The 19,096-nt window shown below is 40.5% G+C and overlaps 1 protein-coding gene across 1 annotated transcript in view; it reads left to right on the top strand.

Annotated features, from left to right (window-relative positions):
* The first annotated feature begins 6,407 nt into the window (after positions 1-6,407).
* Positions 6,408-19,096, top strand: part of emilin1a (elastin microfibril interfacer 1a) — a 29,466-nt gene continuing 16,777 nt past the window's right edge. Inside the window, exon 1 of the mRNA XM_030722185.1 lies at positions 6,408-6,715. Coding sequence (XP_030578045.1) covers positions 6,603-6,715 — 113 coding nt within the window. The 5' untranslated portion in view covers positions 6,408-6,602. The remainder of the gene's footprint in view (positions 6,716-19,096) is intronic.

Here is a 19,096-nt window from a genome sequence, read left to right on the forward strand (position 1 = left end):
GCATTAAAAAATGCCTGTAGCTCTCAGGTCTGAAAAAAGAAGCCCGCACACAAGTGACTTAAACCTGGATTGTTATTTAAAGACCGCCAGGGGGCGATAGCTGTGGCTGTAAAAAGACTTTCATTCTTACAGTTTGTGATTCCTACAGTTTCCTACAATTTGTGACTCCTACAGACAGTGACTGCCCACGGTTTTAGGGATTCACTTCCAGAAGTCAATTTCCCATCCATTTCTCCATTGATGTTTCACAAAATCCTTCTATAAAGAGTTTTAAGCCTTGAACCAAACCAACCAACTACATGGTGAAGATCCACCCTTCGCCACATCCGGTTTCAACTCACCGGACAGATGTCAAGATGTTGACAGCGAAATGCTTATCTTGAGCCTTTAGAACAGGATTTGACAGTCCAGTGGGAGAAGTCATGGTAGCAACATCCATCTTACATTTTGTTTGGTATTTTTGAAGGTCAAGATTAGCTTTTGGCTGCCACCACGTTGTATTTGGAGCCAGATGTGACTATTTGGACAAGAAGGTCCAGTGCTTATCTATCAGCTAATGCCAGCTAGCAAGTTCATTCACAAACTGTATGGGTGCAAAATACATGCACACACTGCTAATTAGTGGCATGTAAGTAAAATAACAGAAATTCATTCACCAAAACTGAAGCAAAACTTCTTGGACAGTTTGTACCACTTAGCAAACCTTATTATTTGATAGATAACTCAATTTGAATTAAAAAAAAATCTCAGAAAGGCAACAAAAGCGCAAACATGATGAAGAGGTCCAGTTCAGTTAAATTAGTGGCGGTCAGGCCTAACAGGCTATAGCTACATGTGTCAGCACACTAGGAATGATGGGGGATAGACTTGCATTTGCAGTATTGCCAATTTAGCGACAATGTCGCTAGTGACGTTTCCTAGTGACTTTTTTAAAAAAAGGACTAGTGACAACCTTAGCAACTTTTTCCGGTGACGTCAGCGACTTTTGGAGAGTTTTGGAGATAGGCCGGAAACCTGTAATCCTCTGCTGTCGCTGTGTCAACCGTTGAGACAATGCCATCCCTTAACCTATGAGTAATTTATAGGAGACCAAAAACAAGATAGTATTTATATAAAGCAAGAAGAATAATAAATAGTGAGGAAATAGATACATAAATAAAAGAAAAAGAAAAAAAGAGGCAGATAATCTCATTCAAGGTATTCTAAATAAAACTGAAGGGCTGATAAACATTTCTTGCTATCTTCTAAATATTTTAGAGACAAAGTAGAATTTCATTTCAATTAAAAATAACATAAATGATGGGGTTGCTTTTGACAACTTTGCTTTATGAATGTGAAATTTACCCAATAAAATAAAAAGGTTGATAATGTTATACCTATTTTGAGGAAAAAAAACAAACATTTTTTTTTCTCTTTTAATTGAAAATTAACTGTAGTTTTGTTAAATAAAAATTTGACCACGTCTTTCCAAAAAGTAACAGAAAATGAACATTAATAAAATAAATGATACTTTCAGATTCAATTTGACAAAAAATACATTTATCATCAGCATCTGAGAATCTAGAAATATATATTCAAGATTCAAGATTCAAAAAGACTTTATTGTCATTATATGTAAACATATAACGGAATTTGCGTTCCAGAACACCCATCCAAGAGAAGTACAAACAACAGAAACAAACAGGGGGGACAGGTATCTGAGGTCATGCAGCCGTTTATATTTGTTGGATAAATGTTGTGTAATATTTTAAGATATAGTTCTCTAACTTTGTTAGATAATAAAACCTTAAAGGGAACACGCCAGGCTCTGCGCCAATTCATGTCTTTAATTTGAGAATTCCATGCTCCAAAGATGTTATTCCTCTCTCCTACAGCCTTGATTGCAACTACATGCAAATGACCAATTATGCAAATTAGATGATGTCATACAGCAACTTTTAGGACAGCCAATAGCTACTTTCCTTATTGAGGCATTGTGTGCCTCAATGTGCATTTGGAGTCAGCATTAAGCAGTCATTAGAGAAACTTCAGTCTTTGCTACTTCTATGCTGTGCTTTATTTTTTGTTAGCATATTCATGTTAAAGGAGGAGGTCCTCACACAGCTTTTTGGTGTGCGAACCTCCTCCTTTTTCATTGCGTTTTGCTTGGATCCAGCACCCTGGTTAATTTTTTGGATGTGCGTGTTTCTCTTTTTTATTGTTAGCATTAAGCTCAAAGCACTAGATGAGCACAACTATATTGCCTTAGCCATATAAGAAGTAAATGGTAGCATTAATTGTGGCATTAAAACAATTTAGAAAGAGGACCTTGTATTACTGTACAGTCATTTATTTTTCTCAGTGATGTGTAATGTCCACAGCTAACATCTTGCTTTTTCGATGTAAAGGGACTTTTACTGTAGGGGGAAAAAACGTCCTGTGCTGTTTAAATCAGTAGACTCCTGAGTTATAAAATACCCGTCAAGAGTTTGGAGACATTCACTCATGAACAGGTGAGTGTATCCACACTTTTGACTGTTACTGTATGTTGTGCTGTGAAGAGCAAACAGAAGCTGAATGAACTGAATGAAGTTTGCTTAAAATGTGCAGTAGATAAGCTGCCAACACCTGTCTCCAATTGACACATGGACTTGTAGCACTTCTAAATTCCAACTGGTACTAATTTTCACATCTTATTCGGGAAGTGGTACCAATTAATCTTGGGAAAGTTTGGCTTCAGAAAAGGAAGTAATTTAGAGGAGGATTTTTGTCTGAAAACAACAGGGTGTCACTGTGTCCATGTGTCTGTCCAAAATAATCCATTTTTTAAGATTTATAGTTGACTAAGGGGAGTGTGGGCAATATTTTGCACATTCCATCATGATGAACGCCGTTGTTCTTCACAGCCCTCGCCCCTTCCCAACATTTCACACCAGTTAAAGTTTAGATCCTTCTTATATCTGGCTTGTGTCACACATCACGTGGTTTGTGAGGCCTCTCATTTATTCTCACCCTTATCACCTAGACTGCAGGCTGGCCTTCATCTCAGACCAGCAACAGGCCATTTGAAAGGTACAGTAGCAACATTATAGCCTGCAGCAACAGTTAATGAGCCATGAGCCTTTTGGAAAAAGTACAGTGGGTCTACCATTACTAAACAGAGGTCACTACTTCCCAATCTGATTAATATGTTCCAGCTTTTGTTTGGCAGGGATTTAGTGCATAGCATGGCATGGATCTACAGAGGTCAGGGGTCACTGTGCTGGCAATCAAGTTCGCAAAGCTAGAACTGGTCAAAGGCTAATTTTTTAAGCCCACCAGATGCTTTGTTAACTGTCACACTGATTTCTGAGGACGCTGAGTTACTTGGTAAAGTGCATAAAAAAGAAAGGCGAACACGGCGGTCATGGAACAACATGTACCACATTCGGCTTCTTAACACAGGTGCGTGGATGCCAACGATTTATTTGAGCAATGTTCTGAGCTAGCAGAGTTTATTAGTATGATTTCACCAATTTGCCAGCTATCTGTTTAACATCATGCATAAGCAGGTAACAGCTGTATGTTCCTGTTATGGTCTCATCCTCCTCAGCATGCCTGGCTCTGCTCTCAGTGGGGAGTCTGCAATAGCGCAGCTGGGAGAGCTGATCTCATTTGCGGGGTGATGGGAGGGCTGCTGAGCAGGGCATTCTTCTGTGGCAGCAGTGGAGGAGATGCACAGCTTTTAGTGAGTGAAAGCATGGAAATAAACCAACAGACCGATGGAAGTCCAGGAAAAGAAAACAGCCTCCTACAGCGATTCTCACAAAAGTTGCTCAGAAGGAAACAGAAAATGTTCGAGGCTCTCTGAACATGAATAACCAAACCCAAAAAAGAAACCCAGCTTTTTTTTTTTCTCCTGTTTGACTCACAGAGCACCAACAATGGGAGTCCAGTAAATGTTCCCAATTGCATTTTAATTTAATTTAATACAATGTACAAATAAAAATGATGTTTTTAAACTGACTTTGGGCACTGTGTCACTCACAGGAGAACTGCTGAGACTGCAGCTGTCTATTTTTAACTTTTGGGCATGTCGGCCCAATTTGGATACAGATAATAGCAGGAAAGAGGTAAAAGAGGAAATGAAGCGCAACGTAAATCATGGCATGAAGTCAAGCTGTCGCTTGGCTCCGAGAGTACAGCAGTATCAATCGCACCTTATGAACAGCCTCCTTATCCAGAGGATGAAGAGCTCCTACTACTTACTGTCTGTGTGTGGGTTTGTGTGTGTGTGCGCGATTTTTATTTGGGCTGTTAGATGTCATCCATTCTCAGACTGAGGTCTGCCATCAACCTACTATAAAAGATCCTTACACTGAATACAGATTTTTACCTTTGAAAGGAGGGTTAATAAATGATTGAGAGCCCTTTTGTTGTTGAGTTTTGTTGCACATAACTTAGCTTTACAAAACAACATGTCATATGTAATTAATGTGTTAGTTTAGCAAAAGGTTTATTCAGCCTGGTGTTGGCAGTAAATTTTATTTGTTAATTTAAGGTAGCAAACAGGCTGCCTAGCCTACATTAACTTATAAATAACCTCATGAAATGATAATGCCTACAACACAGGCTCGGGCTGGTAATTATTACTGAGCTATCTGGGCTGTTATTTGGTTGTCTCACTTTCACATAAGTCAGTTTTTTGCCTCCCAAATATGCCATGGCACCTCAAAGTCTGGGCTACGTGAAGAGCCAGTTAAACCCAAATTATAAAAATACCTCTGGCAGTAGTCTGTTTCATCAGCCGTGCCTTTATTGTTGTCAGCATGTTGGCTCTTTGGAGCTGAAGTGACTGCATTTAGACAAAGATATAGTGCTAACTTATTAGCTAAAGTGAGCTAGCTTGGTTTGCTAAATGTAACTAGCTAGGTCCATGAATACTGACTGTATGGGTGCAACTCACAGACGCAGATACCTGCTTATTAGTAACGCATAAATAAAATGCTAGAGTTTCTTGGATGATCTGTAACACACAGTAAGCTTTATCATTGTTGGTTAATTCTACTGAAGAGACTCCAAACGGTACCAAACCACCAATATGATCGGCAGGTCGGGTTCAGTGACTTGAGTTAGCTTTGGGGACGCGTAACAGACAGCGCCCAGCTGGTTCCTGTACCCAAGCTGTCAAATAGTAGTATTTATGGAAGTGATGGCATTTCAAAGTTAAAAAGTTAAAATTAGCTATTGAGACCAAACAGCATTTTTGCACCAGGGTGTAAACACGGTTATTGTAAATTAGGCCATTTTACCTATTGGGATTAACTCTTTTTTTTTTGTGCCAGCCTCAAGCAGCCGCTGGAGGAACTGCAGTTTTTAACACTTGGCTATAATTTTTTATCTCCAGAGGGTACAGTTTTTTTTCTTTTGCTTTCAGCTGACATAAGCTGGTCACAAATGTAGACAATTTTTAACACAGGCTGGAGGTTTTTCATTAATATCAACATTTTGGACATCAGTATTTTTACATTGAATTAAACGAATCAGTGATAATACGAGAACAAGTGGTCATATTTAGTTCTACATTTATGGATTAAATAAAATAAAGAGACCTGACATATTCTCTGTCAACACTGCAGTCATAAAAACACTTCTATTTTCACATAATTTGTCTGAAACACAATGTAAACTCATCTGCATGAGGACCGAACAGCAAACCCTGAGGCTAGACTCCCATGGTTAAATGTCCAATTTTACACCTTTATAAAGCACATTTACAGCCTGGTACAAAAAGCTGTTTTGGCCTCTGTACTGGAGATAAATTTTTATTAATAGTAATTCATCCATCCAGATACTGGAGTTAGGGGTGTGGCCTTTTTGACTGAGCCATCCTTTATATACACTATCTATCAATGGCCATCTTTTATGTCCAGGATATGTAATTAGGGTGCAGGACTGCGCATGAGCCTTAAAGTGTGGTAGTTTGCATCTTAGTCTGATGATTTAGGTTTGCTGGCTTTAAAGTTTTTAACTTTCATGGCTGTGTGTGTACTTGTTTTGTGTATTTTGCTGTATGCGTTTATGAGTGCATGGTTATTATTCATGTAAGCAATTCTGATTCAATTGCTTCCTACCTTTCCTGGTTAACTAAATTTTAAAGTTAAATAAATAAATGAATAAATAAAAATACTCTGTGAAACATTCACGTATGAGAAGATAAGTATCACTCTTGGGAGGTTGATTTGTTTAACATTGTTATTTGGTTGTAAAATTGTTTTGGCAGGGCAGAAAGTGAAGTACACTTCCAGTGTACTGAGTATCAAAACGAAACGGAAAAATAGGGGCGGGTTGGGGGGCATACAGAGAGAGGGGGAGGGAGAGAGAGGGAGAGCTGGCATGGGGGCTCATTGAGCTCATGAAACTTGTTACTCCACTCTTCAGCAGCAGTCAGCCTCCAGCACAGTCGCGGTTCAGCGTCTGAAATGCACTTGACTGGACTCCGCGGGGCTTTTTCATCCTGTGAAGTCATGGCTCAGCGCCTTCATTTACCGACAGTGCGTCACTGAACGTATCCTGGGGGCTTTTTCTTGGAGGAACTTTTGACCTAAATGACATTCATTTGTTTTTAGCTTGCACTGGACTTAATGATGGAGCCTTTATTTTACCTGTTTGCTTTCTTACTAACCCGTGTTTGTTCGGGTCTCGGATATGCGGAGTCTAGTATTCCAGCGGGTCAGAGAGCGGCGAGCAGACACAGGTAAGCTCTACCTGTGCGAAAATATTAACAACCTGTTCGGTTCAAGCTGTTTATGTACCTGAAAATAGTTGCAACGGAAAACTTGAAGTGAAAAACTGATTATTTTGTTGTTTTTTTTGATTTCCAAAAGTAAGGTTCGAGACACCCTGGATTTTCCAGGAGCTTTTTCCACAATTCATGGATGAAACTATGGATTTGTCAACAACTGCATGAATTTTGCTTCTATTACATCTGTTTATATCATATTAACGTCAAATGAATGTTCCATTTATAAGCAGCCTACACATAGACTGAACTCTCATTTTCACATGAGATGTGTTATTGATGATAAGGTCTCTTACTCAGCAGGGACTCTGAATCAAGAGCACAGCGTGAGTAAGTGGGTGGGTGGTTGGATGGGGTGTGATGATTCAGGGGGCCCAGAGCTGGACGGGGCTTATAGGGATTACAGATATTTACTGTTCCAGATCCCCAAGTGAAAAACTTTCAGGAGGCCCTGAATCTGTACCAGCGCCTCCGTGTCAGAGGGGAATTTATCAACTCCGCCTTAGAGCCTCTTAAGTGCGGTGAATGGACTCTGCTGGCAGCGGTACATTGTATACTGGAATATTGAGGTGTCCCACGTGACTTTGAAGGCAAATGTTTTTTTAATTTCTGGTTTGTGCTGCACTTGTCACAGTTTCACTACAGCTAGCTAGAAACAAGCCCATCACTATTATCAAACTACAACTGCAGCAGTATGCTAGCTACCAAGGAAACCACAAATGGGATTTTTTTTTCCCACCTAGTTGGGAATATAGATTTTTCCCTAGACTGGGGCTTTAGCAATCATTTTCCCAGAAACTGACATCAACCTCCAGCAACCACTCACAGCCTGTGAATTCTCAATTTCCCCTCATGACAGGTGGTTGCCAGAAGGCCATGGACTGGTCTCTTACTCACTTGAGCTTATATTGTGGCCATGCTTGTCACATGTCCAAAATGGCAGACAGGTTAATGTCACGTGGTTAGTGATGGCCTGTGTGCAAAATGTCAATAGATACCATTAATTTTCTTTTTTTTTTTTGCCCTTTAACAATCATTCCCAGCACACAGGATGGAGCAATAGGTTATCAGCTAAGGCTAGCAAGCCTGGTTGGAGAGCTGAATTTCTAAACAGTATGACTGCAGTGCTGTATATATCTGTGTGCTTCTTGAGTAACAAATATTAGAATTTATACTACTAGAACACAAAGTGTTTGGGTATGTATACAGTAAACCATATTATTTGTAAAATAACTCCATTAAAAGGCACCTGAAGCAAGGTGGTGCGTAATAGATTGCTACTGGCTACAGCGTCCTGTGTCAGCACATCTGTCAACTGCAGCTGCCCTTAATAGCCTGTAAACAGGCTCTTTGATTCTGTTAAGGTTCTGGCCCTTTCATGCTGGCTTCAATTTTAAGTGCTGATGGTTGCCACTTGGTTTGAGCTGCTACCATCTTGCCCTCTTTTATGGGTAATTATTTCAATCCAGAGACTGCTGCTTAGTAGTTACTTGCAAATCAGTGATGGCTGCTGGAGTTCCAGCTCCATCCCAGTTGTTGATACTGTTAGTGGGCATGTATGCTTTATTACCCCATCTCACCCCCGTAGTTTGTTATTAGCATGTAATTGATCGCCTCCATCAGGGGCCCGTGTGTGGACGACCCCCTCAGACATCAGTGCCTGTGACTCGTGTGCTTGTAAATTAATGAATAAGGAACTTTTGGCAATCTGAATGACTGATGACGTAGGTGTACGTGCATGTGTGTGCATAAAAAGGGTCACAGCAGAATATCATTGCTCACATGTGGTATGGCTCTGCCTCCAGGGCTGCATGTGTTTGTAGTTAGTATTCATGTATATGCAGGATGGGCCACGCTTCTGGGAGTTGAGCTCCTGCAGTACAGGTTTCTGTCAGGTTTCTCTGCAACTGATGCTGTCTGTGATGGAAAGCTGCTGTTTGTGTATGCAGTCAAGTTGAGCTGTAACTATAGACAGAGGAGGACACAATATGGAGAAAGAGTTGGACTAAGTGGAAGTAAGAGATAAAAAGTTAAAAGGAAAAAAATCAGAAGGAGATCAGAAGCTAGGTGAAGAAAACACAGAAGAGGAGCTGGTATAAAAGCCATAGAGTATCTGGAGTGAGACCAAGCGAGCAGGCGTGACAAGAGAGGATGAAAGAGTGAGAAACGGCAGGGAGGAGCGACAAGAAAAGAAAAAAGGCAGACTGACAGGGGAAGAAGGAGGGGGCTTTGAGTCCTAAAAGCCTTCCTCCTGCTGAAACCAGTAGGCTATGAAGGAGTCAGCATGGTTGGCCTGTGATACACACACACACACACACACACACACACAAAGTGATGTATCAGGAAGAAGAATGCACTGGCCCATAGCGGTTCAGTTTGCCCCTCTGACATCTGTCTGAACTCAATTGATCTGTTTTGACAGATGTATGAAGTATTCCTAAAGTGGCAAAGGCTTTCAAATGAACTGAAGACATCCAGCAGAGGTCTTATTGAGGGATCGGGAGCACCCAGAACTATCTGACACATCTCCTGCCAAAATATCAGAGCTGCAGATATTGACTGAGGAGGAGTGAAGTGTGTTGGAGGCGAGATGCAGGTGGACTGCAGACCTGTTTTGGACGAGGCCTTAGATCACCACTGGAGGGTAGCAAGGTGCAGAGACAGGACATGATCCACTGTTATTTATCACACTTAGGTTCTCTTATACAAACGCCATGAAGGGAGACAAATACACTCTGCTCTTGTTCAGTCGCTGGAGTACTAGATCGAAGGGTGGGGGTACGAGGCAATGGTTTTCTTCCCCACCACCCAGGGGACCCTACTGACTAAGATAAAGTAAGAGGAAGGGTCTCCTATAGGTAATGGAACTGAAATATCATTACGGTGAAAATATTAAAAACATAAATAGAAGAAAATACACTGAAATATATGTCAGGAATTAAATTAGCCTCCATCTTTTCAGGTGTCTGATGACACACTGGTAACTGATGAAATATATAGTGTTGGATTAGGTTTAAATAGCAGTAGAGACATTCACCTCCTCCAGATCCCTCCCCATAATGCTGCCTTTTTGATCCCTTTGGGGATTATTTTCTTTTGAAGGCATCACGGGGTGGACAGAGAGAGTCTGTGTCCTATTGAAATCCCATCACACCAACAAATGATCAGACTCTATAACTTTGTTGTACCTCCTTATGCAACATATGGCTCTGGGATAAGATGGCCACCTCACATTTTATTTTAGTGTCATCAAACATGCATGTGGAGGCCTGATTTTTTTGTACTTATTTCTGTGGCTTAACCGAAACATCAGTCATACACACTGAGATTCACTCTCAGCCCTTCATAACTGATTTACAAGGGCTTCTTTGTTCTAGCGTTTAAGGATCCCTGGAAAAAGGAATCAAACACAAAGATGCCAGTTTCTTGACCAAAAGTTACCTCAATGGACCGTACAACCACAAGACTCTTACTGTTTTCACTTTCTAACCTTCTCACTGTGATTTACTGTTGAGAATGCTTTCCTAAGTACACAACTGCTAAGTTCTGTTAAGGAAATGAGAGCAGAAGCATACACACGGGGATTATTCTTAAGAATACACCAGAGCTTAGCAACTGTCCACAATTTAGCTTCTCTTAATTGCCTCTAAGCAAGCTAATCAACCTTAGTGGTTGATTAACGATCCTGGAAGTTTAAAGACAGCCTTCATTGGACACAGTCCTCTTCTGTGGTTGCTCGGGATTTTACATCAGTGCATAAAAAATGTAATGCCTGTCAGTAACAATGTCTGTATAAATCTAAAGGGAGCTAAGACTTGGACTAATGCTTTGATGCTTCTGAGTCCAAGGTATGTTGACAACTGTTGTTCTCCCACATGCTGTCCAGCACTAAATGGTCTTATTATACTCACCTTATAAAGTGCTTATTAAACTGATCCTAATACAGGCTGAGACTAAACAATGACTGGGTTGAATTTTTATTTGGACTTGAGCGCACTCAAATGCTAAAGTTTGGCTCTGTGGATGGTAATGTATGCCAGCTGATACACACTGCATGATCTCAGCATTTGTGGTATTTTTTTTTTCTCTCGGACCACCATGGAGTTCAAATTTGTGGTTTTGAGTGAAATGTCTCAGCAACTTTTGGATGACTTGCCATGAAGTTCAATGCAGAAATTGATGTCCCTCTCAGGGTAAAAAACACAAATAGTGTTAAATATATAAATATGAATATGCAGAATCTGTTGGCAGGGGTGCGGGAAGCTTTCTAGTTTCCACCCTAGTCCAAGAATTATTGACCTGCAACATTTGAGGGAGTTTGGCTGCATGTGGGTAAACAGTCTGTGTGGCTGAAATCCAATCCCTAAATCATCAACTATCCTTTATATTTGTGTGTTTTATCACCTTTTTAAAATGTATTTGCATTTATAGTCTAATGGACTGTAAACAGTTATCTGTGTGCAGACTAAGGCCTCGGCTGAGATGTTGGTTATCTGTTAAATCTGCTGGCTGACACTGGAAGCATTGTTGTCTCCAGGCTAAACCATCAAATGATAGTGATGGGTTCCCAGGATGTCACCAGGGATGAAATGTCAAGCACAGAAACACAAGAATTTATTAAATTTCATCTCATGTAAGCAGCTGATCAGAGATCTCCAATTATTTTTCTGGGGCAAAAAGATAAAATACACAGTGAATTCAATGGGGCTGCACAGTCAGACCATACAAATGGTAGCACTGTGTATCCAGGATATCAGGCTGGATTGTCTCCTACTTAACCAAAACTTGGAAAGTGTCCCAATTCACTTTATCTGTGTGTGATTTTCTGCTTCCTGTTAATTAGGCCAGTAAAAAAAAAAAAACAATCTCCTTACATATGCTAATGCCATGTGGGAACAGGGATGCACTCCAGACACAGCCATTGTAACCTATTTACCATGTTTCTAGCATGCAGTGCATATCAGGAAGCCGTCCTTTGTTTATATAAACCTGCAGAACACCATAAAGGCTGGGATTGCTTCTGAACACCCCCCCCCCCCCCCCCACACACACACACACACACACAAAACTGAACAGTTGAAGCTATAAGCCTCCACCTCCCCTCAGGTCAACGAATAAATGACATGATGCCATTTGTAGTTCGGAGCAGCTTGTAAAGTTTTACCTTGCTATTCTGGGCAGCTGTGATTTCAAGGCTTTGAGCACTTGTGCTTCAAACTCACATGCTTCCATAAATGGCTAAAATTCAAGTGGGTCACCAAAAATCCCCCGCAGACCTCTGAATGCTGACGTATCTTAGCAGTAATATTAAAGCAAATGGCAGCATCATAGACATTCTCGGTATATCTTGGTGACTGTCAGGCTAAACAATCAGAGAGAAGTTTACACAGTCACGCTGTTCCTTGTTGTTGGAAGAGCTCCAAAAGTAAAATGGTATGTGTGTGAGTAAAAGAGCGAGTGGAGAGCCTGGAAGCATGCGTGTGTCTGCCTTTCTGTATGTTTGCCTGTCCAAATGGGATCGCTCAGGCACGAGTGAGTGCTCTCAGAATCAGAATCAGAATCAGAAGGTTTTTATTGCCATATGTGTGAACAGGTTCACAGCATTAGGAAATTGCTGCGGTACTTCGTGCTTACAGAAAAAAAAAAAAACAAATAAGTATAAAAACTATAAGACAATATACAAGTATACAAATTGCAAATATACAGAGATATTAGAGCTATAACTATAGCACAATATTACAAAATTACAAAATATACAGTGCAGAGACTAATTAAAAGATAGAAGAATGTAGACTATATTCCACTAATATGTACATCAGTGCAGTCAGACAGGTGCATAGACATAGGGTCATCAGCGTTTGTGGAGGGTGGTGGTAACAGTCATCTGTGACGATCTGTGTGCCTTTGGGTGCGTATGCAGGGGTATATCTTTACAAGAACATTGTAGGGGTGCTCGACCTCTGGTTCGCAGTTCAAATGCTAAGACACACCCCTTTCAATCCTCTTATTCGGGTTGCTGTCGAGGCCTCCTCTTGAAGCTAAGTGAAAGGTTGTTCAACAATGGGCGCCGCTGAGGGATTTCTTTAAGTACTAAACCTCAGCCCACGCTTTTCTTTCTTTCATTCCCGCTTCCTCCCACTTACTCTCTGTGAATATTCTAGTTTCACCCACAATTTCTGTCTGTAGGTCTCATGCAGTGATGCTGTTTAATATAATGAACCTGGAATGTGTGGGTAGAGATGTCAGACCACAACTTTATGCTTGGCTGTGATGTTTCTGTCTGCTGTTTTGCAGGGACGTGAATTTTATTTGGCATTAAAGTGAGGCTCAGACAGGTGGAAGAGCTTCACTCACGCTGAGTCATAGCTCTGTATATAAAAACAAGAGGTATGCATTCAGAGATTCACTGCTGTGTGCCCACGAGAGGGGTAATGAAGACATAGTTTGCATGTTTGCGTCTGTAGGAGACCAACAAAGTCACTGTGCGTGTGTGAAAGTGTGTTTCCTGTTTTTGGCAATCCAATATTAAAGGCCATCCTTTGGGTTGCTTTCTTGTATGGCAGAGGTACAGTCTTCCCATCTCTTTCTACTTTAAAGCTATCGATAGCTTTACAGTAGCAATGGCTCACACTACTGTGTACATGAAGGGCTTGCTCATAGTTACAAACTCCTGAGGCAGCCTTAGGATGTGGGGGTACAACAGCATGTATGTCTTACCATATTAAAGTGACTTGATGGTCCTACTCACCTTTACTGGTCATTGTACCACCTTTCAGCTCATTTTGTTTTGGTTTTACAGTCTGTAGCTTTAGTGCTTTTTTCATAGCCAAAAAGTAAAGCGGACACAAACACAGCTTAAATAAATAATGTTAATTATTAGTTCTAAAGAGTAATGTTTTTGCAAGTGGATTCACATTTTTGACATAACATGGAAACTCTGCCATTTCACAGAATCTGGCTGCAGTGCTTGTGATTTACAGTGCTGTGAACAACTATTTTACCCTTTCCTGATTTTTCACACTTACATGTTTCAGATCCTCAAACAGTCATTAATATTAGATAAATATAACCCGAGTAAATACAAAATGCCCTCCATCCATCCATCCATCCATCCATCCATCCATCCATTTCCTTCCACATATCCAGGGCTGGGTTGCGGGGGCAGCAGCCCAAGCAGAGAAACCCAGACCTCCCTCGCCCCAGCCACCTCCTCCAGCTCATCCAGGGGGAATATCGAGACATTCCCAGGCCAGCTGAAAGATATAATCTCTCCTATAAACTCTCCAGGGTGTCCTTGGTTTGGGCCTCCTCCTGGTAGAACACCTCACCCAAGAATGTCTGGTCTTGAGGCATCCTAGTCAGATGCCCGAACCACCTCAACTGGCTCCTTTCGATGTGGGGGAGTAACGGCTCTACTCTGAGCCCCCCTCGAATGACTGCTCTCTTCACCCTGTGTCTAAGGGAGAGGACAGCCGCTCTTCGGAGGAAGCTCATTTCCACCGCTTGTATCCAGGATCTCATTCTTTCAGTCACTACCCAAAGCCAAGTGACCATAGGTGAGGGTAGGGATGTAGATCAACCAGTAAATCGTCAGCTTCGCTTTTACGCTCATTCCTGCTCATTTAATCAAAATGGCAAGTGCTATAAAGTGGTGCTGTGGTGTTCCCTAATATTAACAGAAAAGCATTTTAATACAATTGAAAGCATGCAAAAAATGGTTGTGTATCTATTGTCTCAACCGCATCTAAAAAATAATAACAATTACCAGAAATTTTTTTCTGTGCTACCCAATGAATGCCATATTCTTGGGCTACACCTCCAAAGAGCTGCATTCTTATGTCCTCTTAACTGACAGAAAGCTTCTGTTACTGCTGATGGTTCAGAGCTGTTCCACTGAACAGCTCTGAACCATCAGCACGTTCTCCAGTCCAAACGGTAATATCATTGTCATTTGTTCGAAAACGACCCATATAAGCATTTCCAAAATGAGCACTCCTACATGTGTCATGTCGGTCATGTCAGTGTGTTATGTGGTTGTAGCTCTGGAGGTACAGCGGGTCACCTATTAATTGCAAGGTTGGTAGTTCAGTCCCCGGCTGTTCCAGTCTGCGTTCCAGAGTACCTTGGGCAAAGTACTGAAGTGCTTGTATAAGTGAGGCATGTTGTATAAAGTGCTTTGAGTGCGCGTGTACAGTAGAAAAGCGCTGTTTAAGAGCCAGCCTATTTATTTAATGTTTAAACTTTTCCTGTGGCATCCAGTGCCATTATTCCCCATTTTCAGAAATTGGAGAAAATTCAGATTTATGTATTTCTTCTGGATTTGCTGGGGAAAGTGGAACACGTTATTCACACGCCCTTTTGTGTATGACCACTATAGGTTGCTTAATTTTATTTTAAAACGTAGCTTTTGGACATGTTTGAAAAAAATGACCCATGAGGTTGTTTTTTTTTAAAGGAGGACAGGCTCTCATAAATGTACCAGTGTACCTGCTGAGAGAGGGAGGACGCAGGGGGTGCTTATGAGCAAACACAGGTGCAAAAAGTGTTGGTTTTGAATTTTTTTTAACGCTATATGATGTGGAAAAAGTTTACACAATTGCAATTTTTTTTAAATGGATGCAAAATTTGGAAATGTCTTTTCTATGTCTCCATGTGGATTATTTCCACATTACCCCGGTCTCAATTATATCTTCTTTCTGCACTTACAAAACTGGCCAGTTAGTCCACTTACACTTGAAATCTTTCCACTTGTAAAAACCAAATTGTGGCATAAGAAAATCTTCCAATAAAATTTCCAAGGAAAGCACCAAATAGCTACAGACTCAGCCTACATGAGCATTTAAAAAAAAAAAAGTTCAACAAGTTTAACAATGTTTGGTTGCACAGCACAATACATGTTTCATGGCATAAACAACTCAGAAGTTTAAATATTGGAGAAATCATTGTACTGTTGGCTTTATCTGCTACTATCAGACAAGCATTTTGAAAACACAATGTAGTCATAAACATTCTGCAACATGTGCAGGAAGTGCTCCGTATGTGTGCTTTTTTTTTTTAACCTTGGAGCTGATATTGTAAAGGAAACAGGGAGATTTGCAGCTGAATAGCCCACTGAAGGGAGCTTATAGTACAGACCCATACATGGAGACATGCATTTCAAACTCAAGTGCTTAACGCCTTTAAATCACAATAGCTCAGAATATTGGCTTTACGAGCTGCTCTCAAGTCCAGATGTTGTAATGTCATTTATCCTGAGACTTGTTTATAGTTTCAGTTGATGACTTATGTGGTGAGATGTCACGAGCATTAGGAAAAAATCCAAGTCTTTTTGTAATGTTTTGTCACTTTATTTAGGCAAAGAAAAGAAGGGCTTCTCATAATTTAAATTCATTAACAGCAATAAACTATAAGTGATACTTAGAATAAGCAAACTGGAGAAAAAAGGTACCATTCTGGCAACCCTGCTGCACTTTAACATGGAAATACAGCAGTGTACTGTGATTCAGATTCATTACAGTAATGTACAGTTAGATCCATGCACTTTTTTGCCTCTGTATACCATCACAGTAGATTTTAAAACAAGCAATCAATATGTGACTGAAGTGCAGACTTTCAGTTTAATTCAAGGGATTTAACAAAAATAATGCATTAACTGTTTAGCAATTACAGCTATTTTTATTCACAGTCCCCTATTTTCAGAGGCTTGAAAATAATGGGACGATTGACTGACAAGCAGTTTCTTGGCCGGATGAGGCCTGTTGCTGCATTATTTCATGACAAATGAAGCAGATAAAAGAGTTCATTCCAAGTGTTGAACTTGAATGTGGTGTATTTTGGTGTTGCTCTCTACTGGAACTCTCCATATGAGGTTGAAAGAGATGTTGGTGCAAATGAGGCCATCATTAGGATGAAAGTCCAAAATGAACCTATGAGGGAGACAGCAAAAACATCATGAGTGGGCAAATCAACAGTCTGGTAGAAGGAATATACAACTGTGCAAGTGAACGATCGCTGAGGTCTTTACTTGGTTAAGAAAAACAACTTTACAACATTTAGCAAAAATCAAGAACAGCAAGCTGCAAACCACTGGTTACACTCCAGATTACATGTTGCCAGAAAACACACAGCACAGCTTTGAAAAACAGGTTTTGGACACATGAAACCAAGATTAACTTGAGGGAAGAGAAAAGTATGGGAGAAAGACAGAAAGGATAGAGGAAATCCACGGGTCCTGGACCTCAGGCAGACATGGATTTTAAAGGCTTTTCATCCAAGTATTAAAACATTCCTCCTCTTGAAAATTATATTAGTTTGTCCAATTACTTTTGAGCCGTTGAAAATGGGGCACTGTATGAAAATCTCTATTAATCCTAAACAGTTAATGCAATACTTTAAATTATCTTTTTTGTATGATTTAAAATCCAGAGAGGCAAAACTTCAAACATGTCCAAATACTTAATTGTACTATAAAGTAGATAAAAGCAGGGGAACTTGCTGGAAACCCTGCTGCAAGTATTTTATTAATCTGCAAGTGACAGTCCTTTACAGCAGGATCACATGTTCTGACCATGTTACATTATGACCTGTGATTTTAATGTTTGCTTGACATAAGTTCATAACAGCAATGGGGTGTTATGTTTAAGTGAAATAAACTGGAAAAATATACAGACCAGATTCAGTGTTTTTGCGTCTGCGTTTGCACCCTGCATGTGCTACTGCTAGTTTGGGAATGCACATCTGCGTGTGTGTATGTGTGTGTGCGCTCGTAATTGCATTTTACACTTATGGAAAAAGATGCCAAGTCTAGTTAGTGGACTTTCATCTGAGCGATTTCTCTGCAGTCGTTTGGATTAATGGGACTTTATTGGATTACTGTTGAGAATGCTTAAATTCATGCTGATTAGCCAGAGAGAAGAAAAGGCCGGTGGCTTTGTTGAAAGCTGAAATGTTTCAAAGGTGTCATCCATGCAGCAGGGAGCCTGAATGCTTTTGGGATTGGCACGCACGCGCGCACACACACACTTATTGAGTCTTGCACTTAGACTTCGTCATCATCTGACAAACATAAAGACTTCTCTCATGTATTTCACTGGTGTGAAAATCCTGTGATGGAAAGATGGAAAACGAGCCCACAACGAGGGCGGTGTGTGTGTGTGTGTGTGTGTGTGTGAGAAAAGCGAAAGCTGCCAAAACAGAGGCTGTTATGGATGTATATGGATATGGGTGCGTGCGTGTTTGCACATCTGTGTCTGCTCACAAGTGAAAAAATGATAGATGGTTACGTTTATTTATATGAGCCAGCACCTGTTCTCTGTCAGAGGAGATAGGGCGTGGGTGTCGCCAGCTTTATGCTTTATCTGCTGTCTGTGACGCTGAGAGTCAGTGAGTCGAGATAATAGATCAGCACTGCTGTCCCACTGAATCACTGTGACAGAAGCAACACGGCTGAAGTGCAAGAACAGAAATATGAGCTGTGATGATTTAGCGCCGCTGTCTGATTTTAACTGCTGTCTTTCTGTTTTGATGAAGTTGTTAGATTCCTGTTTCTCAATCATTTTAAGCAGAAGAAACCAAAACCAGAGCAAGATAACACAGCAAACCACCACCTAGCATGATGCAGTGCAATGGACCAGCGGACCGTGGGAGCTGTGTTTGAAAGCACCGGCGGCTGATTTGAATCACTGGCTCTCTTCCACATGAGCGGGGAGTCTGACTCTGAATAATCAGTGCTGTAGCGTTCTGATAAAGACATTAAATGCAATGTAACTGAAGAAAATGCAATATATTAAAATATCCAATGCACAGCTAGTGGAACAAATCACATGATTCTCTGTGCTGACTCTGTGGAAACACATAGAGGCTGTTTGGATGAATGAGCCAGCGTTGGATGATTTCAGCCAAGTGACTTTCACTTTGTTGGATCTGGTGTTGACTCCAGGCTGAACTGAATCCCACCAAAATTTGCAACCACTTCACATCAATTTGAGGCAACATGATATGCTGTAAATGTACCAAATAAGCCACAAGTTTCTGCACACGGTTTTGATCTTCCATCAATATTTCGTGTTATTTCCATAAACCCTGTTCTCAAATATTATGTCTTATAGGGGGGAAAAAATACGACCATCCCACATATTATTAGCCTGTATGACTAGAGCTACACCATCAGGAGACTTTGAAAATCAGTTACATTGTAAAAAAAGAAAAACAGAAAACATTCTTTTTATTATTTAATCACACATTCTTATATTATTTAAAAACCAGATGGACAAATTATAGTAATTTAAACATATAGTTATAATGTGATAATGACATGTTTTTTTTAATCCAGCTGGG

Source organism: Archocentrus centrarchus, chromosome 24, assembly GCF_007364275.1.
Source record: "Archocentrus centrarchus isolate MPI-CPG fArcCen1 chromosome 24, fArcCen1, whole genome shotgun sequence".
Classification (NCBI taxonomy): domain Eukaryota; kingdom Metazoa; phylum Chordata; class Actinopteri; order Cichliformes; family Cichlidae; genus Archocentrus; species Archocentrus centrarchus.